At 52.3% G+C, this 18076-nt stretch overlaps 1 protein-coding gene across 4 annotated transcripts in view; it reads left to right on the forward strand.

Moving 5' to 3' along the window:
- The window catches only part of LOC103172039 (La ribonucleoprotein 4), a 34338-nt gene extending 17837 nt beyond the window's left edge, over positions 1 to 16501 (forward strand). For 2 of the 4 annotated variants that reach the window (XM_042344270.1, XM_042344269.1), the window contains exons 3-17: positions 380 to 544; positions 1637 to 1724; positions 3097 to 3233; positions 3881 to 3984; positions 5201 to 5311; positions 6186 to 6239; positions 6636 to 6857; positions 7421 to 7524; positions 10081 to 10119; positions 12348 to 12596; positions 14012 to 14060; positions 14336 to 14485; positions 14923 to 15065; positions 15632 to 15773; positions 16117 to 16501. In XM_042344270.1, coding sequence (XP_042200204.1) covers positions 380 to 544; positions 1637 to 1724; positions 3097 to 3233; positions 3881 to 3984; positions 5201 to 5311; positions 6186 to 6239; positions 6636 to 6857; positions 7421 to 7524; positions 10081 to 10119; positions 12348 to 12596; positions 14012 to 14060; positions 14336 to 14485; positions 14923 to 15065; positions 15632 to 15773; positions 16117 to 16458 — 2099 coding nt within the window. In that variant the 3' untranslated portion in view covers positions 16459 to 16501. Of the gene's footprint in view, positions 1 to 379; positions 545 to 1636; positions 1725 to 3096; positions 3234 to 3880; positions 3985 to 5200; positions 5312 to 6185; positions 6240 to 6635; positions 6858 to 7420; positions 7529 to 10080; positions 10120 to 12347; positions 12597 to 14011; positions 14061 to 14335; positions 14486 to 14922; positions 15066 to 15631; positions 15774 to 16116 lie in introns of those variants that run through there. The other 2 variants (XM_042344271.1, XM_042344272.1) reach the window with 2 other exon arrangements.
- The last annotated feature ends 1575 nt before the right edge of the window (positions 16502 to 18076 follow it).

Below are 18076 nucleotides of genomic sequence, written 5' to 3' on the forward strand. Positions count from 1 at the left end.
TTCAGGACGCTACCCCGCGTGAAGTACGAAGAAGTTGTTGTTGTTGTCGATGTTGTCGAGCCTGTCGGGCAAGGTCACCGAGCAAGGAGAGAGGTGCTTCACTGGGTGGGGGTTGGGGCGGGCGAGCCAGAGTGAGCGTGGGAGTGTAATGACTGATAAAGCGTATGTATGTAAGGTGAGGAGGTATTCTCTGAGGGGAGGGGAGAGATGTGCCCGCGTGGGAGAAAATGTACTCTGTGGCTGTGTAGATGCAAACATGTCGTTGAGGCCTCTCAAAGCACTTCACAGGATATATTGTAAAGTCTAGTGACTGTATGTTGTGAGCGAAACGTGCTGATTGATGTGTGATTCCCCACCCCCATCCCCCACCCCCCCGCAGCGTACATTGAGCCCGGAGGGGACGGCAGTAAGCAGTACAGCGTGATGTACACCCCACCCCCCGAGACCACCGGCAGCAGCACCGCAGAGCCCACAGCCATCAACGGCCTCGACCTGCCCCCTGTGGAGCTCGCTTACCCTCTGTATGAGCACTCGCCAGCCACAGGTCAGCCACCCCTCCCTCTCTCGCCGCCCCCTTGCGCTCCCATCTCATTCCCTCTCTTTTTCTTGCAGCCACTGTGTTGATGTTCCTTTGGTATAGGAACCGGAGTAGGCCATTCAGCCCCTCGAGCCTGTTCCACCATTCTATTAGATCATGGCTGAACTGAACCTTGACTCCAATTTTCCGCCCTTTCCCTCTTATCCCTTGATCCCCTGACCTAACAAACATCTATCCCACTCGGTCTTGAAAATGTGAATGGATCCAGCCATAATCCACAGCCTTTTGGGGGAGAGGGAGAGAGTTCCAAATTTCCAGTAACCTTCACGTGAAAACAAATGCTTCCAGATTTCACTCCTAAATAGCCTAGCTCTCATTTTAAGATGGTGCCCCCTTGGCCATTCTGTGAGCGGAGTCCTGCTCTGCTAAAGAACTTGGCTTCAAAGGACGGCCACACTTTCCAGCTATTGGCTTCTGGACAGCCAAATGGCTGCTGGATTCCTGGCTGGTGTGTTTTTTTCCCCCTCTGTGTTTTCCTGGCTGGCCCAGGTTGAACAGAATTCCAATGCCCAATTCAGTTGACTCACTGAGATCAGTTAAGTCAGCGCAGACGATGGAATCCACCTTTCAGTTGGTCTGTGTACCTTAACCCCACCACCACCATCCCGGACGGCTTGATGATATTTCGTGGGCGAGATGTGGCAGACAATTTCTGTCCCACAAACGGTCGTGAATTGAGTGCCCAAACTATTATTTAAAACAAAAAAAATTCTACGGGATTATTACCCCCGGAAGGCTATTCATCAATCGACTTAACAACCGGGCTCCTACTTACTACTGGGTAACCAGAGGTGTGTGTGTGTGTAGTAAGGAAACTTGCCTAAGGTTTCGCCCTGACCCGCCCGGGAATCAAATCCAGGTTCTCTCGCTCGCTTGCGAGGCGAGCGCTCTTAACCAATATGCCAACAGGACTCAACTTGATATTACTGTGCGTCTGTGCCTCTAACCTGTACGAATCTAAACCAGTTTGTTCCCATATGATATTTCAGCATTTTTCTCTTGCTCTTCTCCCTCCTGCCCCAACAACGCGTTGTGTAGGCGATGGCAGCCAATCAGAGGAACAACCGACAACCACAGAGGACCTGAGAGATTCCTTAAAGAAACAGCTGGAATTCTGTTTCTCTAGGTAAGATCACTCTCTCTCTCGGTCTTCCCATCTCCCTTGCTCTCGGATGCTACCCCTGAGGGGACGCTATATGAATGCAAGTTGTTATTGCTATCCATTTAATTCTATACACTTGTACGTATGTTTATTAATGTTAATCCTTGCATTTGATGCAGCACCTTATCCCATCGTCAAGACGTCCCTTTTGGGGTCGGAGGGGGGGACGCCTCGAAGCGCTTCACAGGACTGACTGGGACCAGAGCTGGGAGTGAGGGTGGTTGGAAGGGCTGAGGAAAGTGGCTCAGGCCTTGTGTTGAGTTGAGTTGTGTTGAGGAGGGAGCAATCTTGAGCTATTCAGGTTTAATCTATTCCTCATTCCCTCTGGCTTTCCTTTCCTGTTGTAGCTGCAGCCAATTTCCACCTTTTTTTTTCTTAGAATTTGATCCTTCCTGTGTGCGTTGTGGCCAAGTGATGACATTTATGTTTCGATGGGATTTTTTTCTCTCTTTCCGCACACTCGGCCAATCTGGGGGAGTGGGGGGTGGGGGGGGGTCCTTAAATAAACGGGCACTGACCCTGGTTAACTAACGGCAGTCAGCCCCATTGACAGCAATCAGAGGTGAAGAGTAGCTCGTGCTAAAGCAGACGCCGCTCGCTCACACTTGTCAGGGTGTAAGGCATTTTACGACACGGGGGTGGGGGTGGGGGGCAATAAACGCAGTGAAGATTTGGACACTAGGGGTCCTCAGAGAGCCGTGTAGAGAGTGCCCCCTCCCGTGGCAGGAACCAGTACTGTATGATTCCAGTCTGGACCATTGGTCTTTTGGATTGGGCGCTTGAGTGGGAGTTGGGGTGTGAGCAGGGCATTATTGTGCACAAATTGGCAGCTGCATTTGCCTACAAACAAGGACCCTTGCTGCCCGTTAGCTTTGAGAAACTTCCAGCACTGAAAATAGGCCATTTTGACCCAGTGTGTCCGTGCTGGCTCTTTAAAAGACCCATCCATCCATCCGTCCATCCATCCAGGCCACTTTGCCTTGTTCCCATATCCTACAGATTATTCCTCTTCAGATGCCCACTAATAATAAGCCTCATTTGATATAGCGCCTTATTGCGTCGTTCAGACTTCTCAAAGCACTGCTCAGAACATACTGTGAGTAGAGTGACTGTGTACTTTGAGGGCAGCCCAGTTGTGTACAGCTGTGTCTCTCCCACAAAGAATCGTGGATTGAGTGACTAATTCTGAAAGTTGAGCTGATGTGAATTATGCTTCGGCCACTGTACCCAGGAGGACATTCCACAGCCTAAAAAACACCTAATCTCCTGAGGAAAGCATTGTTGTCGGTGCTCTATGTGGAGCGAGGATTCTTATTTTCTACGTTGCTTTCTGTAGGGAGAATCTGTCCAAGGATTTGTATCTGGTGTCTCAGATGGACAGCGACCATTTTGTCCCAATATGGACCATAGCCAACATCGAGGGCATAAAGAAGTTGACGGCTGATATCGAACTCATTCTGGATGTCCTGCGATGTAAGGGAGACTTATGATTCTGATTGGTATTGAGATCCTTCATGTGCTGGGCTTAGATTTACCGAGAGATTTATTTACGGCAGGTCACTTGGCCCAATCAGTGCAATGCAATACAGAATTACATTAACCTTTCAAGTCGGAAGGACATCCCAAGGCGCTGAAGAGTCAGGGATTTGGACCCAAGAGGTGGTGGGGGGGGATGGGGGGTGGTCGAAGGTACGATCGAAGAATAGGGTACAGATTGGGATTTGAATCTGCAACCTGGGCTGGTATGTCTCTGCACTATTCCCTTGTCAAACTAGGGCACAGTCAATAAGCTGAGGGAACAAACAAATGTTTGTGCTTGTCAACATGCCCACCTGTGATTCCATCTGATCAGCTGAGCTGAATTTCCGGCCTCGGAATGGAACAATGTGGACAAAACGCTCCAATGCCCATCGAATCTGATGCGAGCATGTGTCCTGCTCTGTTCCTGGTGGGAATTTTACAGCTTTTCCCACAAAGGAGAAAAATTGAGCTTTTTCTGATTGGAGCCGTACGGAGAAAAAGCGCCTACGATGTCGTCCGTGTGTGTGTTTTTTTTCTTCTAACATGTTCTTTTCCGCCACCCTCTTTCCCCCCGCCCCCCCCCCCCCCCCGCCGCCCAGCATCTCCAATGGTGCAAGTGGATGACAAAGGGGAGAAGGTGAGGCCGAACCACAAACGATGTATAATAATCCTGCGAGAGATCCCGGAAACTACCCCTGTTGAGGTAAGGGCCGGTGGTGTGGGTGGGCAAACAGTCCAGGGAATGTTTGTGAAGAATTTGCGCTAGAAATTTTGGCGCAGGGACGGCACAGACCTGGAAAATCACACTGTGTTTTCATCACTGTCGTTTATGTAGCCCCACACACCAGCGTAAACTCTGCCCTCGTGTTTGCCCGCAAACGTTCAATGCTAAAGTCACTCTATGAAGTGCAAAAGATTGTTGTGATGCCACACGTGTCCGGCTGGCTGGTGGCGCTGAGCACCAGGTCAGGGCTAGAGTTATAGAATCTTACAGCACAGAAGGAGGCCATTCGGCCCATCGTTTGCCTGTGCCAGCTCTTTGGAAGAGCTACCCAATCAGTCCCTCTCCACCCGCTCTTACCCCATAGCGCTGCACAGACAGTCCTGTGCCATAGGATATAAATGGTCGTTCAATCCACGACTGTTTGCGGGGCGCTGCTGTGCGTAATTGGCTGCCACATTTCACTCGCAAAATACACAGCCATGACACCTTATAGTGAAGCGCTTTGAGGCGTCTCAGCGATGTGATAAAGCGCGATATCAAATGCAAGGATTATTATTACGAAGCGACAGAGCTGTGCCCAGTGATGATCAGTAATTGCGCTTAGAGGGGCTCGGGCTCTGGTTGGGGTCTTCAAACCCATTCCCTTCCTCGTTCCTCTTTCTGTCTTGAGTCCGTCTCTCCTTAATCTCCTCTCTCTCTCCCCTTCCCATTTCCCCCGTGATCAGGAAGCCTGCCCCAGTGAGCACTAAGATTATGAGATCTGAGGGCAGCAAACACCATCGCTTGTAGCCTTGCTTTTCTGGGAATAATAGTCCCTTTTAAAAAAAAAAGAAAAAAAAAATCCACAAATGCTGTGGACAAATTGACAAATATACGGGCTCGAGGGGTTGAATAGTCTACTCCTGTTTCTGTGAAGCGCTTTGAGACGTCTCAATGACATGATAAGTTTAGTTTCTCTTGGCTGCCCGTAAATCTGTGAGAGAAGAGGAGTGAGACGGCGCGAATTGAGATGTGTTGCATTGCAGAAACTGGTGGAGCAGGCTGGGCAAGCTGGAAGCCTTCTGCTCCTCTGGTCCTTGGGGAAATTGCGGTTTGCATGTAACGTGGGGAGGCAGCAGAGCGCAGCCTGTGCCCGAGGGTTGCGTCTCATTTGGCATCGTACCTCACACCGTCCGTCGCCTGTTTGGTTTTGCAGGACGTCCAGGCACTTTTCAAGAGTGAGAATTGCCCGAAGGTGATCAGTTGTGAATTTGCCCACAACAACAACTGGTACATCACATTCCAGTCTGACAGCGATGCACAGCAGGTAAGTCTCTCCATCTGTGTGTGGCTGTAGGTGGGTCTCTCTCTCTCTCTCTCTTCTTTGCCTTTATTTGCCTCTGTTGCTGTGGCTCACTCAGTCGCGCCCTCACCTCTTGGATCAGAAGATTACGGATTCAAATCTGGCCTTTGAGCTCAGTCAAAGCTCAGAAAAGTAAAGGGTTTCTCCTCTCTTTCTTTCTCCTGCTTCCCCCCCGTCCCCACACACACACACACACACGCGTGCGCGCACTTCTTCATGGCCCTGGACAACAATTACTAGATAAATCGATCATTCACTCCGCAGCTGTTTGCGGGACGTTGGAAAGTGTAAATTGGCTGCCGCGTTTGTCCAGAAAAGTTCAACCAACGTTAGTTATGAATTGCAAAGAGCGTTGCAATGCCACCAGTGTCCAGGTGGCGGCGCTGGGTTTTCCAGCTGCTCCATGGCGCCTCCTACAGGCACAGCCCTGGAATGGCTTCTTCGGGGCGTCTCGGAGCGCTTCACAGGATACACTGTCAAGCGAGTTGACGCTCGTGCGTTGGCAAAACACGTGGGCAGCAAACGCAAGTTGTATCAAATGATATAAAAAATTATATCAAACACTAGGATTATTATGTTCTTATTCCTACATTTTATTCCTGGTACAATATCCACGTCGATGTCCGTCTCTACTATTCCAGCTGGTTGCTTGTTCAGACCTTTAGGCTTTGAGAGAAGATTTTTTACGTCCAAAAGCGGCACAGGGGATGTACTATACTTCGTTAATTTTAAGCGCTCAGAGATACCGCTCCACCAGAACAGCGCTGTGTACGTGAAGGTTGTCGTCGTTTGTAATTTTTTTTTATTAAAGTAAGATTCTCTCATGTGTTTTAAACAGGCTTTCAAATACTTAAGGGAAGAAGTGAAAACTTTTCAAGGGAAGCCAATATTGGTAAGTTGTCTGTATTTTGCGGGAGTTTGTAAGTATTGGAGAGTTGCCAAGTTGCTCACAGTCAGCGGCTGTCTCGACCTTGCTGTAATGAGCGCTCGCTACACAGCCAGAAGTGCCAATGAGACATTAACCCGCGGCCCGTGATAAGGCGCTATATCAAATTCAAGGATTATAATTATTGTTAATAGTAAATGGCTTTTCAGAGGGCGACACTGAAGGGATTGGCTACTCAGCCATTGTATATGTTGCGTAAAAATCGCTGGGAACACGCAGCAGGTCAGGCAGCACCTATGGAGAGAGGAAAATTAGTTCGCGTTTCAGGTCGATGACCTTTTGTCAGAACTTGTATATGTTGCCTTCAGCTCACTAATTGTTCCTTTATTTCCCCCGTTACAGGCCAGGATCAAAGCGAAGCCTATCGCCATCAACACGTTCTTCCCAAAGAATGGATATCGGGTGCTGGAGTCCAACCTGTACCCTCAGCAGACACAGACACAGCAGCAGTTTGCCTCCCCGCTATTCATGCAGCCCGTCTTCAACCCACAGCAGCAGTACCCTCTGTACAGCATCGTGCCCCAGGCCTGGCCTGCCACCCCTCCCTACTTTGAGACCCCCTTGGTAAGTTTCAGCGGGCTGCTTGTGGCAGGGCATGGGTCACGGCAGAAACAAAACACGCTCAAAGGTTTTCATAGAATCATAGAAAATTACAGTACAGAAGGAGGCCATTCGGCCCACTGTTTCACTCACAAAATATACAGTCAATTGACTTTACAGTGTATCCTGTGAAGAGCTTTAAAACGTCTCAACGACGCGATCAGGCGCTGAATCAAATATGAGTATTATTATTATAACGCGACAGAGCTGTGCCCAGTGATGATCAGTTATTGCGCTTAGAGGGGCTCGGGCTCTGGTTGGGGTCTTCACTCCCATTCCCTTCCTCGTTCCTCTTTTTGTCTCGAGTCCGTCTCTCCTTAATCTCCTCTCCCTCTCTCTTTCTCCCTCTCTTTCCCATTCCCCCCCCCCCCCCCCCCCCCCGATCAGGAAGCTTGCCCCAGTGAGCACTAAGATTATGAGATCTGAGGGCAGCAGACACCATCGCTTGTGACCTGGCGCCCACTCAAGTTGATTGTAATTGTGATTTTTATTTCATTCTCTCTGTCTCTTTCTCCCACTTTTTCCAGGCACCATTTCCCAACAGTGGCTTTGTGAATGGCTTCTCCTCCCCGGGAACGTACAAACCCAACTCCTCGTCGCAGACTCTAATCCGCCCTTACTACAGAAACCGGTAAGGGCGCAGACCGTCTCTGTCTCCTTGTGGGTGTGTGTGTGTGTGTCTCGGTGTCTCTCTATCTGTATCTTCTGGGGGTGGGTGCAGAGAGAGAAATTGTTGTCTTGTTAAAACAAAAAAGCTGGATGCTGCACCCATTCAGATTTTCAAGACTGAGTGGGATAGATGTTTGTGAGGTCAGGGTATCAAAGGATACGGGGCAAAGGCAGGTAATTGGAGTTAAGGTACAGATCAGCCATGATCTAATAGGATGGCAGAACAGGCTCAAGGGGCTGAATGGCCTACTTACAGTCCAATAAATGTGATGCCTTAGATCTAGGATGTGGCTCGCAGTCCAAAGGGTTGAAGGGTCTGTCATTTGGTGAAACTTTTTGGGGGTCAAGTGACACTGCGCACAAAGACCTCTCTACCCTCGGGCTGGGGTGTGCCCCTCCCAGCTTCCCCCGGCCAGTGAGTAGCAGCAACAGCAAATTAAATTAGTGTAGTGCCTTCAGTGAGTTGTGACCTGTCGATCCCTCTCGCCTCCTGTTGCCCAGTGATGATCAGTACCGCGCTTGGAGGGTGAAGGGCACACGATGCTTGTCTGGGCTCTCTTTCCCCCTCTGTTTATTTTACTCTACCCTTCCATCATTGTTTTACCCTCTCTCTACCTTCCTTTTTTTTGACGTTTTCCCTTTCCCTCCCTCCCTCTCTCTCTCTCTCTCTCTCTCTCTCTCTCTCTCCCAGTCCTCTTTCTCTCCTTTACTACCATTCCCTACCCCCACCTCTCTCTCTCGTCTCTTCTTCCCCCAACCCACTTTCTTTCTGCCCAGGCTGGTGCTGTGTTGCGTCCTGCCCGGTGATCCATGAGATTCCGAGTCTGAGGGCTTGTCAGGAGCTGAGTCCTCCACCTCCTATCCCCTCCCCCTCCCCCCGCAAGCAAACACAGCGCTGAACCCAGCTGCAGTCAAATAGTAACTTTAACACGTCATTGTCGGAAAGCAATTGATTTGCTAAAGGTATTTGTTTTCTTCATTCCACACCACCCCCCCCCCCAACCGCTGAAACTCTTGACACACTAAGTGGAGGGGGCAGGAGGAAGTGCTGCATTAGCGGAGTACTTAGTACTACCCTTTGGACGAGAATCCCTGTTGGATAAGGAGAGGGAGTTTCTTCTGGTTTTCCTGGCCAACAATCCCGTCCCCAAGATAAAAAAAAATTAGTCACTCAATCCACGACTGTTTTTGCGTCACTGTTGCGCACAATTGGCTGCCGTTTCGCCCACAAAATATACAGTCAATTCACTTTACAGTACATTCTGTGAAGCGCTTTGAGACGTCTCGAAGACGTAGTCAGGCACTGTATCAAATGCAAGGATTATATGTGTGTGTGTATATATATGTGTATATATTCACATCATGTCTGCTTGAGATCTTGCTGTGCGCAAAAGGGCTGCTGAATTTGCCCACAAACTCTCAGTTGCTTCATCTGACGAGAGTTGCTGTACAGGGGTTTCAGAGTGATCACACAGTGTAAAGTGCAGTGTCCTTCCTCCCCAGGAAAGTGGCCTCTGGGATCGCTCCCATCTCCTGGGCAATAGAATCCAGATGCAACACAAAGCTCGTCTCAAAGCCTAATAGCAACGACCACTTGCATTTACACGGCGCCCTTCACGTAGGGCGGGGTCTAGGAGCGCTTAACTATGGCCTAGTCTGAGGCCGAGCCAGGGAGAGAGGGGAGGTGACCGTAGGTGCGGTCGAAGAGGAAAGTCTTCAGGTGCCATCTGAAGGCAGACGAGAGGAGGCGAGATAGGGGGATGGAGGCAGGGAGTTCCAGAGGGTAGCGGCTGATGGTGGAGCACCCAGTCAAAGAGATCAGCTAACTTGATGAGTGTGGGTCAAATCGAGTGCTGATCACTGAATCCAGTGACAGCTTCAATGCTGTAAGGGTTGGTACTGGGATTGGGTGAGGTGTGGTTGGGGTGGGGAGCAGGGGGATAGAGCTGAGTGAGGTACATTTTGAGCTCCGTAGCGCAGTAATTAAAGCGCTCACCTCGCAAGCGAAAGGACCCGGGTTCGATTCCCGGAAGGGTCAGAGCGAAACCGTAGGTGAGCTTCCTTACTCCACCCACCCTATCTCTGTTTGCCTAGCAGTAAGTAGGAACCCGGTTGTTAGTAGATTGGTGGATCGCTTTCCAGGAATAATAATCCCTCCAAAAAAAATAAAATAATGATTTGGTCACTCAATCCACGACTGTTTGTGTGACGCTGCTGTGCGCAATTGGCTACCGCGTTTCACCCACAAATTACGCACGTCAATTAACTTCACACTATATTCTGTGTAGCGCTTTGAAGCATCTCAACGACATGATCGACATGATCAGGCACTATATCAAATGCAAGGATTATTATTACAGGGGGAGGGGGGGGTCACCTGAGTGAAGTACATTGTCCGGGGAGGAGTGTGGGGTATGTGACCTGTGTGTTGGTGTTGAGCCACACACCAAAGCGTTGATGGCTGTAACACTAACAGTATTGCTAAACTACCTGCTTTCTTTTGTGACTGTTTTTCCAGCGTCCCGCTGTATTCCAGAAAGAATGTGATTAATTACAGGTACCCCCCCACTCCCCACTCCCCCCACAAACCCCCACCCTCTCCGCCCCGTGTGTGCACGCTGCTCGTGTGCTCTGCCGTTTAACGGGGCTGGTGGGAGCCAGACAACTAACTCCCATTTTGCAAAGCAAAGCTCTGATCAAACAGCGCATCCCAGAGTACCATTGCCAAACTCCCCGGAACCAATCATTTTGTTCGGAGCTCTCTCTCCTTACTCCCTCCCACGCCAGCCAACCACCCCACTCACCCCTCCACCCCCACCCCCATCAATCTGCTACCTCCCGAGACTTTGACGCTTGTTGTCTTTCGCTTCCAGCCCTGTTGACGTGCAGTTTGAAGGTTGCTCGGTTTGTGTGTGTGCGTGTGCGTGACGTAAAATCTGCATGCTGTCTGTCTGTCGCTCTCTGTGCGCCAGAGGCTGCCTGACGAGACTTCTCTGTGTTTCTGGTCGAGATTAAGCTTCGAGGGCTTTGTGCAAAGAGTTTTAGACACCTAATCTGTGAGATGGGCCTTTCTATCCTCTTTCTCTTTAACTCTTTCTCCCCCACCCCTTTGATGGAAGCCCTCAGCGTTAATCTTAGGGCCTCTACAGCAGGGGGGGCACTGCAGTTAGCCCCCCCTCGGTCTCCCTGCTCTGGAGAAGGGGCAGCCAAGGTTCCTGCTTATGAGCATGGAGTGGAGATCATTGACCTATGACTGTGGCGTCTTTGTCTGCCTCTTGCATGATATCTAGCTGTTTGAAGTGCGGTAGCCTGTCACCCAGGGGATCAAACCACAGTGGGGCGGCGGGTGGGGGTAGGGGGGGTGGGTAGAATGATTGGTTTCAATTACTGGGGGGGGGAGAGTGTGCCTGAAGGCACAGTCGAAGTGGAAGGTCTTGAGATGGGCCTTGAAGGTGGAGGGGGAGGCGGGGGGACTGTGGGATGGAGTTCCAGGGGTTGAGGGCAGAAAGTCTGCAGGCCGATCGCCAGTTGTGGGGTGGGCCGGGCGGGGGATCTGGAACAGGCCGGAGCCCGCTGAGTGGACAGGTCAGTATGGACAGCTCGGTCCGGGGGGGGGGGGGGGTGAACAGCGCGGAGGAAACGAGAGACACAGATGGAGTTTTGCTCGCAGAGCATGGCACTGTGGCTGTGTTATTTGCACGGGGTGGGGGGGGGTGGGGGCGGGTGAGGGTGGGTTGCACAGAGCATGGCATGGTTTGTATCACTTCCAGTCGCTGTGCCCGCTGCTGCGCCTTCTTAACTGTGCTGTCGGGAAACATCACTTGCCTGTGCCTATCACGCAGGAACAGGAGGAGGCCATTCAGCCCACCAGGCCAGCCCTGCTCCACCAGCGACTGACGGTTGCATTCAGTCCTTTCCCACTTGCCTTGCTCGCAGAGCTGGTCGTTGGGACGTGGGAACGGCGGATTAATTGTTTTTTAAGCCTCAAATGTTAACGGAGGAAAAATATCGAAGAGGGAGGGAGTTAAATGGATTCTTCTCGGTGTCTTGTTGCTGCTTAAGATTCTGTGACGGGCTAGTTAAATGTGTGACGTGCTCTTAGAACATTTTTTTTTAAAAAAGGGCTTGAATTTTATTCTCCATCCCAAACCGAGTTTAAAGGGAAGAACGAGAAGCCATTTTGTTGCGCAGCGGAGGTGGAATTCTCTTGCCTTTGCGAAGCAGCCTTGGGTGTGAACCTCGTAGAGGAAGCGGCCTTGGGGGCAGTCACTCGATCCTTTTACAGTAAAGCCCCCTGATGACTCAAACCCCTGCCTTAACTAGTCGCCGCCGCTGAAGTTGTCCCACTCTCGATGTGTCAGCCACGTTTAGTGATGCATTTGTTTATACGTAAGCCCAACTCATCCCTCCTGCTAACTAGTCACTGAGGAGTTAGGAGCAATGTTAAATGCTACTGGAAAAGAGGGGAGAGCGGAGCTGTAAAGCGTGCGGCTAAGCTAAGAACCCCCCCCCCCACACACACTCCCCCCAAAACTGAGCAGGAGTCTCCTCTACCTCACACGCAACGAAAATCCCTCTAAAGGCAGCTGCCAGTCAGAGCGATCAACTGACCTGTTTGTTATTCTTGTGCCTCGCGCTTATCCTCATGTGCGGGGGTCTCGTGACGTGGAGATGACAGGGAGGGGTTGGGGGCTTGGTTGACGGCCTGTAGAACTAACTGAAGGTGTCGTTCTTTCTCTCCTCTCCCCTCTCCCCTCCCCGCTCCCCTTCCACCGCCTGGGACAGGAGTCACAGTAAACTCCACCCGCGCTCAAACACGAACAACCCGTGTGCGGAGGCGGGCGGCAGCGCGGTGGGCCAGGGTCCCCCACTGGACCCCACGGGAACGAACGCCAGCCCGAGAAGCCCCCAGGCCCAGCGGCACACGGGCAGCTCCGCGACACACCAGGACCACGGCGCCGGCTACAGTCACAGGGACCCCCTGTCGCCTGTCACGGAGCTCAACGGAGACGGCAGCCTGTCCATGAGGGGCCGGTGAGTGTGGGTGGGCGGGCGGGTGGGTCAGTGGGGGGTGGAATCGGTCATTGTGATGGACGTGACGCAACCAAGGAAAGTTTAAGCCACTGTCTGGTTCCTGCTACCACTTCCCCTTCGTGGGTGAGGGGGGGGGAAGTTGTTTGTTTTCTGTTTTAATTTTCACTTTCTTTCCATTCCCCCCCCCCCCACACTCACTCTCCCTCTATGTCCTCTCTCTCCCCCTCTCCCTCCTCTCTCCCTTTTTTCTCTCACTCTCTCCTCTCTTCCCCCCCCACCCCACCCCATCCAATTTTCGCATTCTCGATGTCTGTTCCCTGAGCAGTGAGCTTCCGAGCTCCCCAACGCTCACACCACATCGCACACCCATCCCCTGACTAACAGTCACACACTCTTTTCTCCGGCTACGCGTGCGTGTCTGTGTGTGGAGGATGTGGCGTGGACATTGTGGTGTGGCGAGCACAAGCACGAACCCTGGCATCTCTTCCCTCCCCCACCCCCACCCCCAACGCAGGGTGCAAAGCGGTACAACAACAGATGAAAGATCTAATCCTTTAGGCTAAGTGGCTTGCGTGACCCTCTGCTGCCGTTGCTTACTCGCCCATTAGAGGCGGTGTCTTGCCTCAGTCGCTCGTCAAAATTCCCCACGCACTGACTGACAGCTGAACTGCTGTGTGTTGAGCAGCGTCACTGAGGTGTGTCGGTGCAATCCTATTGTGACCCTGACTCCCTGGGGTGAGACACTGCATTGTGACACCCTCCCCCCACCCCACCCCACTCTCCCGAGACACTGATGTTGCTCAGCGCTGGGTGTGTGCAGGGGAGCGAGGAGGTTACTTACACAGGGATCGGATGAGACGTCAAACCGAGCTCCCGTCTGCCTGTTTGGGTGGACGTGAAAACTTCTAATGGCGCTGTTTTGAGGAGGCGCAGGCGATTCTCCCAATCTCCCGGTGCCCTGGCAGATATTCCTCCTTTGTCCCACGTTTCACCACCACCGAACATCTCCCACCCACCGCCCGCCCGCCCACGATTTAGCCGATCATTCCTCTTGTTGGCTGTTTGCGCATAACCATCGCGGTGACAGCCACCAGTTCACTGCGCTTCAAATCACTTTATTGACACGATCGGACAGCAAATACCAAATGCAAGTATTGCAGAACAGTGAGGGGTTGGCGGGGGGGGGAGTGGACGGCGGGTGTTTTTTTTTTCAGTGCTAATATTTTGTAGCTGGTTCTTTGTAACTGCTTCAGGTGCGAAGCTGGACAGGGGTGGGGGGTGTGGGCTGACGTGCTGATGGTCAGAATAAGGCGCTGAGTGAAATGCAGATCGTGGGGTGTCCTCCCGACGTGAAAGGCGCTGTACAAATGTCATTTTCTTTGTTTGTTTGTGTTCATTCCACTGTTCTGTTACAGGCGCAACATGTACAGAGGCCGGAGGAGACGAGAGGACGACAGGACTGTGGTGAGTCCTGTGTCTGGGTGGACGTGTGTGCCCGTGCGCGTGTGCCCGCATACGGGCGGAAGGAAGGGCCTGGGAGGGTCGCAGCCCCTGGAGCAGAGGAGTTGGCCGCTACTTGCAAGCAGCGCCTGTCACTCGGTGTCTCTTTAACGCCTGCCTCGCACACCATTCTCGTTGCGGGTTCCTGCGTCTCGGAGGCGTGAACGGCAAGGATTGTTATCACTGTCGCTCCCTTGTTGGTTCGGCTGCTCACGAGCTTCTCCCTCTTGTGGTTGCAGAGAGCGCCGCCTCTGGAGTTACCGGCACCAAAACTGGACCTGGCCCCATCAAACTTCCCGCCTCTGCCCGGCTCAGTGGCCAGCCCGCAGGGGGAGATGGTGCTCGAGAACAGGATGTCCGATGTGGTCCGGGGCATCAGCAAAGACAAGGTACAGAGCGTCCGGGACTGGAACAGCTCGACCTAGCTGCTCGCGCTCGCTCGGACGGTTGTGGGTTCAAACCACCCCCACCCCCGTGGCTTTAAACCGAGGCTCCAGGGCAGTACGGTACCATGTGAATTTACCTGAATTCGTATTTATTTGCCCACAAAATTCACAGTCAATTCACTTGACAGAGTATCCCGCGAAGCGCTTTGAGGCGTCTCGAAGACGCGAAAAGGCGCTGTATCGAGTGCCAGGATTATTATTATTATTTACTGTTGTTATACTGAGCTGCGCCTTTGATCCCAGCCACCAGCTCGGGGTGCGGATCCCAGACTGTCCAGCGCCTTGGGGCGTCCTCCTGACCTGAAAGGCGCTGTGTAAGCGTCAAGCGCTGTCGTTTGCTGGAGGTTGTAAAGCCGTGTGTGTTTTTCCCGCGTGTGCAGCAGGAGTCCAGTAAGGAGAGCAGTGTAAATGCTTCAGTCGCAGCCTCCGACGATGTGCCACCCAACACCGTGCCCCAGCCATCCGCCGCAGCCAAGTGCGCGAGTCAGCCCACTCCCCTGGACACAAACACCGTGACAGTCAGGTAGGAACCAACCCATGGGCCACGCACTTGCCTGGGGGCTTAACCCGCTCGGCTCGGAGGATCAGAACCCGTGTAGCTTGTGCTGCTGCAACGAGCTGTGCTCCTACAGGGACATGGAGTCCCGTAGTGGTCAGCACGCTCACCTCGCAAGCAAGCAAGAGGACTCGGGTTCGAGTGAAACTCTTGGGCAAGCTTCCTTACCCCGCGGGCACGCCTCTGCCTACCCAGCAGGAACCCGGTTGTTAGTCGATTGGCGGATCGTATTTCTGGGGGTTCCCTTCAGAATAATAAATAAACCCGGAAACTTGGGTGAATTTGTTTCCTCTTTACTTTAATCCGAGCCAGGGGCCAGTTGTAGCCTGACTGACATCGGGTAACTCTGCACAGAGCAGGATTCGAGATTCCCAAGGCTGAGCTCTTACCCGCTGGGGCCTCGGGGAGAGGCTTTGGCCTGTCGAGCGCGCGAGAGGGCGGACGCCCGCCATTTCAGGAGCTTAATTGGAGCCGTCGTGGTTTTAAGTCGCGCCCTGCTTAAGCTGCTTTCCGTTTGGTTCCTGTCCACACAGCCCGTCGCAGCCCGACAAGAAGGTGACCGAGACGCCAGGACAACAGGAAACATCCTCTCAGGCCTCCTCTTCCTCTCCCCCCTCCTCATCCTCCCCGCCAGCCGTTAGCAAACCAGCCCGGACTAGCAGCGCCCAAGCTAGTGTAAGTGTGGCACCCGTACAGTCATGTGGGTGAGGGAGGGAGGAAGGGAGGGAGTGAAGTGCTAATTAACTAGGATTTGGTCACCCGACCCGCCGCGACTGTGTGTGGGGACGCTGCTGTGAGCAATTGGCTGCCGCGTTTCGCCCACAAAATACAGTCACTGCACATCACAGTACATCCTGCGAAGTGCTTTGAGACGTCTCGACGACATAAGGCGCTGTATCAAACGCAAGGATTATTATTTATTATGACTGTGGAACTTGGCTTGACACCAGCTCCTAGCTTCCCCCCACCGCCACTCTCTAACCAACCGTACTTTCTCCCCCTGCCCCCCACCACACAGGAGCCCAGAAAGCTGAGTTACGCCGAGGTTTGCCAGAGACCACCCAAGGACCCCCCCCCACCCCCGGTCCAGCCGCTCCGAGAACTGCGCACAAACACGGCCACCGGCAAGGCCGAGGAGAGCGCCGGCGGGGGGGCGGGAGAGAAGAGCCCGGACAAACCGCAGGAGAAGCCGGAGGGGCGGCCGAAGGAGCCGGCCGGCTACCGGGGCGGCCCGGCCCCGCGCGGAGCTGCCGGTAAGATCAAGGAGCAACGCCGGCAATTCGGACGCCGGGCTTCACCTCAGGGGGCTGGCAGGCGTTCCGGGAAAGAGCAGACCGCGCCTCCCAAATCACCAAAGTAAAAACAAAGCAAAATCAAACTGTGCTCACCTTCCTTCTCCCTCCTCCCCCTCCCTCCCTCCCTCTACCCCCTTCCCCTCTCCTCACTCTCCCCTTCCTTCCCCCCCCCACCCCACCCCTTCCTCTCCCCTCCCTGACTGGGACCCGGCCTGCGATTGGGGGCCATCCATTCGAGAAGCAGAAGCGAAAAAGACTTGTGACCCGACAGAAAATTCTGCTCTGAAGAAGTCCTTCTTCTTCTACCTGTAAAATATTGTATCTGATAGAAAAAAAAATAATTCAGTCTCAGTGGATCGGGGACTGAGCCTAACCCAAGGATCCAACCAAAACCAGAGAGAGAGAAAAAAATTGCCTGTTTTACTCTTTGCGTGCGTGCGTGAGTGTTGTGCGTATGTGAGTGTGTGTTCGTGGGGGTGGGGGGGCTGTAAGCTTGAGTAATTGGGATGTGCGTGCTTGCACGCGCATGTGTTTTTTCGAGCTGTGCTTTAACACGCCTAGAATTACGGTGTTAATACATATAATAGCTGAACCTCAAATCGCTAGGAGTTGTGTGTAGACAAGACAGTGTGTGTGCGTGTGTGTATGTGAGAGAGAGAGAGAGAGAGCGCACGAGAAAAAGAGATAAAGTATTTGTTGTTAGAAAAATCCTGCAGTTGTTACCAGATCAGAAAAAGAGCTATGTTCTTTTTTTTAAAAAAAAGAACTACTCACGATATTTTCTTTCCCGCCCGGGTGATTGCAGCGATTTTGTGTGTGTGTGTGTATTTTTTTTTCTCTGAGCGATTTGTTTATTGGCAGGTCTTCGTTTTGCACGTGCGTTTGCATGTGTTTAGCACACTCGTGCTGTGAATTCCGTCTTCTTTTTTTGTCCTCGCTAACGTTGAATGTATAGCTTGTGTTTCTCCCCCCACCACCCACCCCCCATCCCCTCGCCTTCTAGTTTCAGTTTGTTTACATCTATAACCAGACGTCTTTGAGATTCTCCCCCCCCTTCCTCACTGAGGAGCCCCCACCACTCAAGAGTATTTTGTCTTCAAAGCTCAGTGTAGCTCAAGAGTTGAGGCAACATTCTCAAACCCAGTCTTACTTACTTAACATGGGAGACGCTGCTTTTCTCTTGACGTTTAAAACAAAAGACGTGTAAAAACCAACTCCCTAACTAACTAAGATGGGATGTTTTCCGTGATTCTGCGCCGTCCACTGTACATTTTGAGACCGCTTTTTGTTTCAGGGTCTTATTGGCAGCGTAGTAGGGGGTGGGGAGGGAGAGAGACAAAGACGCAGAGAGAGAGAGAGATCATGTTGGAAGCCCCAGCACTAAATATTGCTGCAAACTCTTATCAAGCTTCAGTGACACCTACGGAATTAGAGCCAAGCAGGGTGGACTGTTGGCAGTCTGTACACTACAGTTATGTGCTGAATTATACCCTTCACTCCCCCCAAGCGGTTACCTTGTTCGGATGGGGGGGGGGGGGGAGAGAACTAGGGGGTCAGGTTACTTGTTTGACCTGACGTGCAGTTCTGTGCTCTCTCGTCTCTGTTTAAAATGCTGCTGTGATTAACCCTGTGATTTAACGGGTGGGAAGGGATGTGAGCGAGAAGATGACTCAATGGCTAGAA

Source organism: Callorhinchus milii, unplaced genomic scaffold (genome assembly GCF_018977255.1).
Source record: "Callorhinchus milii isolate IMCB2004 unplaced genomic scaffold, IMCB_Cmil_1.0 Scaffold27, whole genome shotgun sequence".
Taxonomy (NCBI): domain Eukaryota; kingdom Metazoa; phylum Chordata; class Chondrichthyes; order Chimaeriformes; family Callorhinchidae; genus Callorhinchus; species Callorhinchus milii.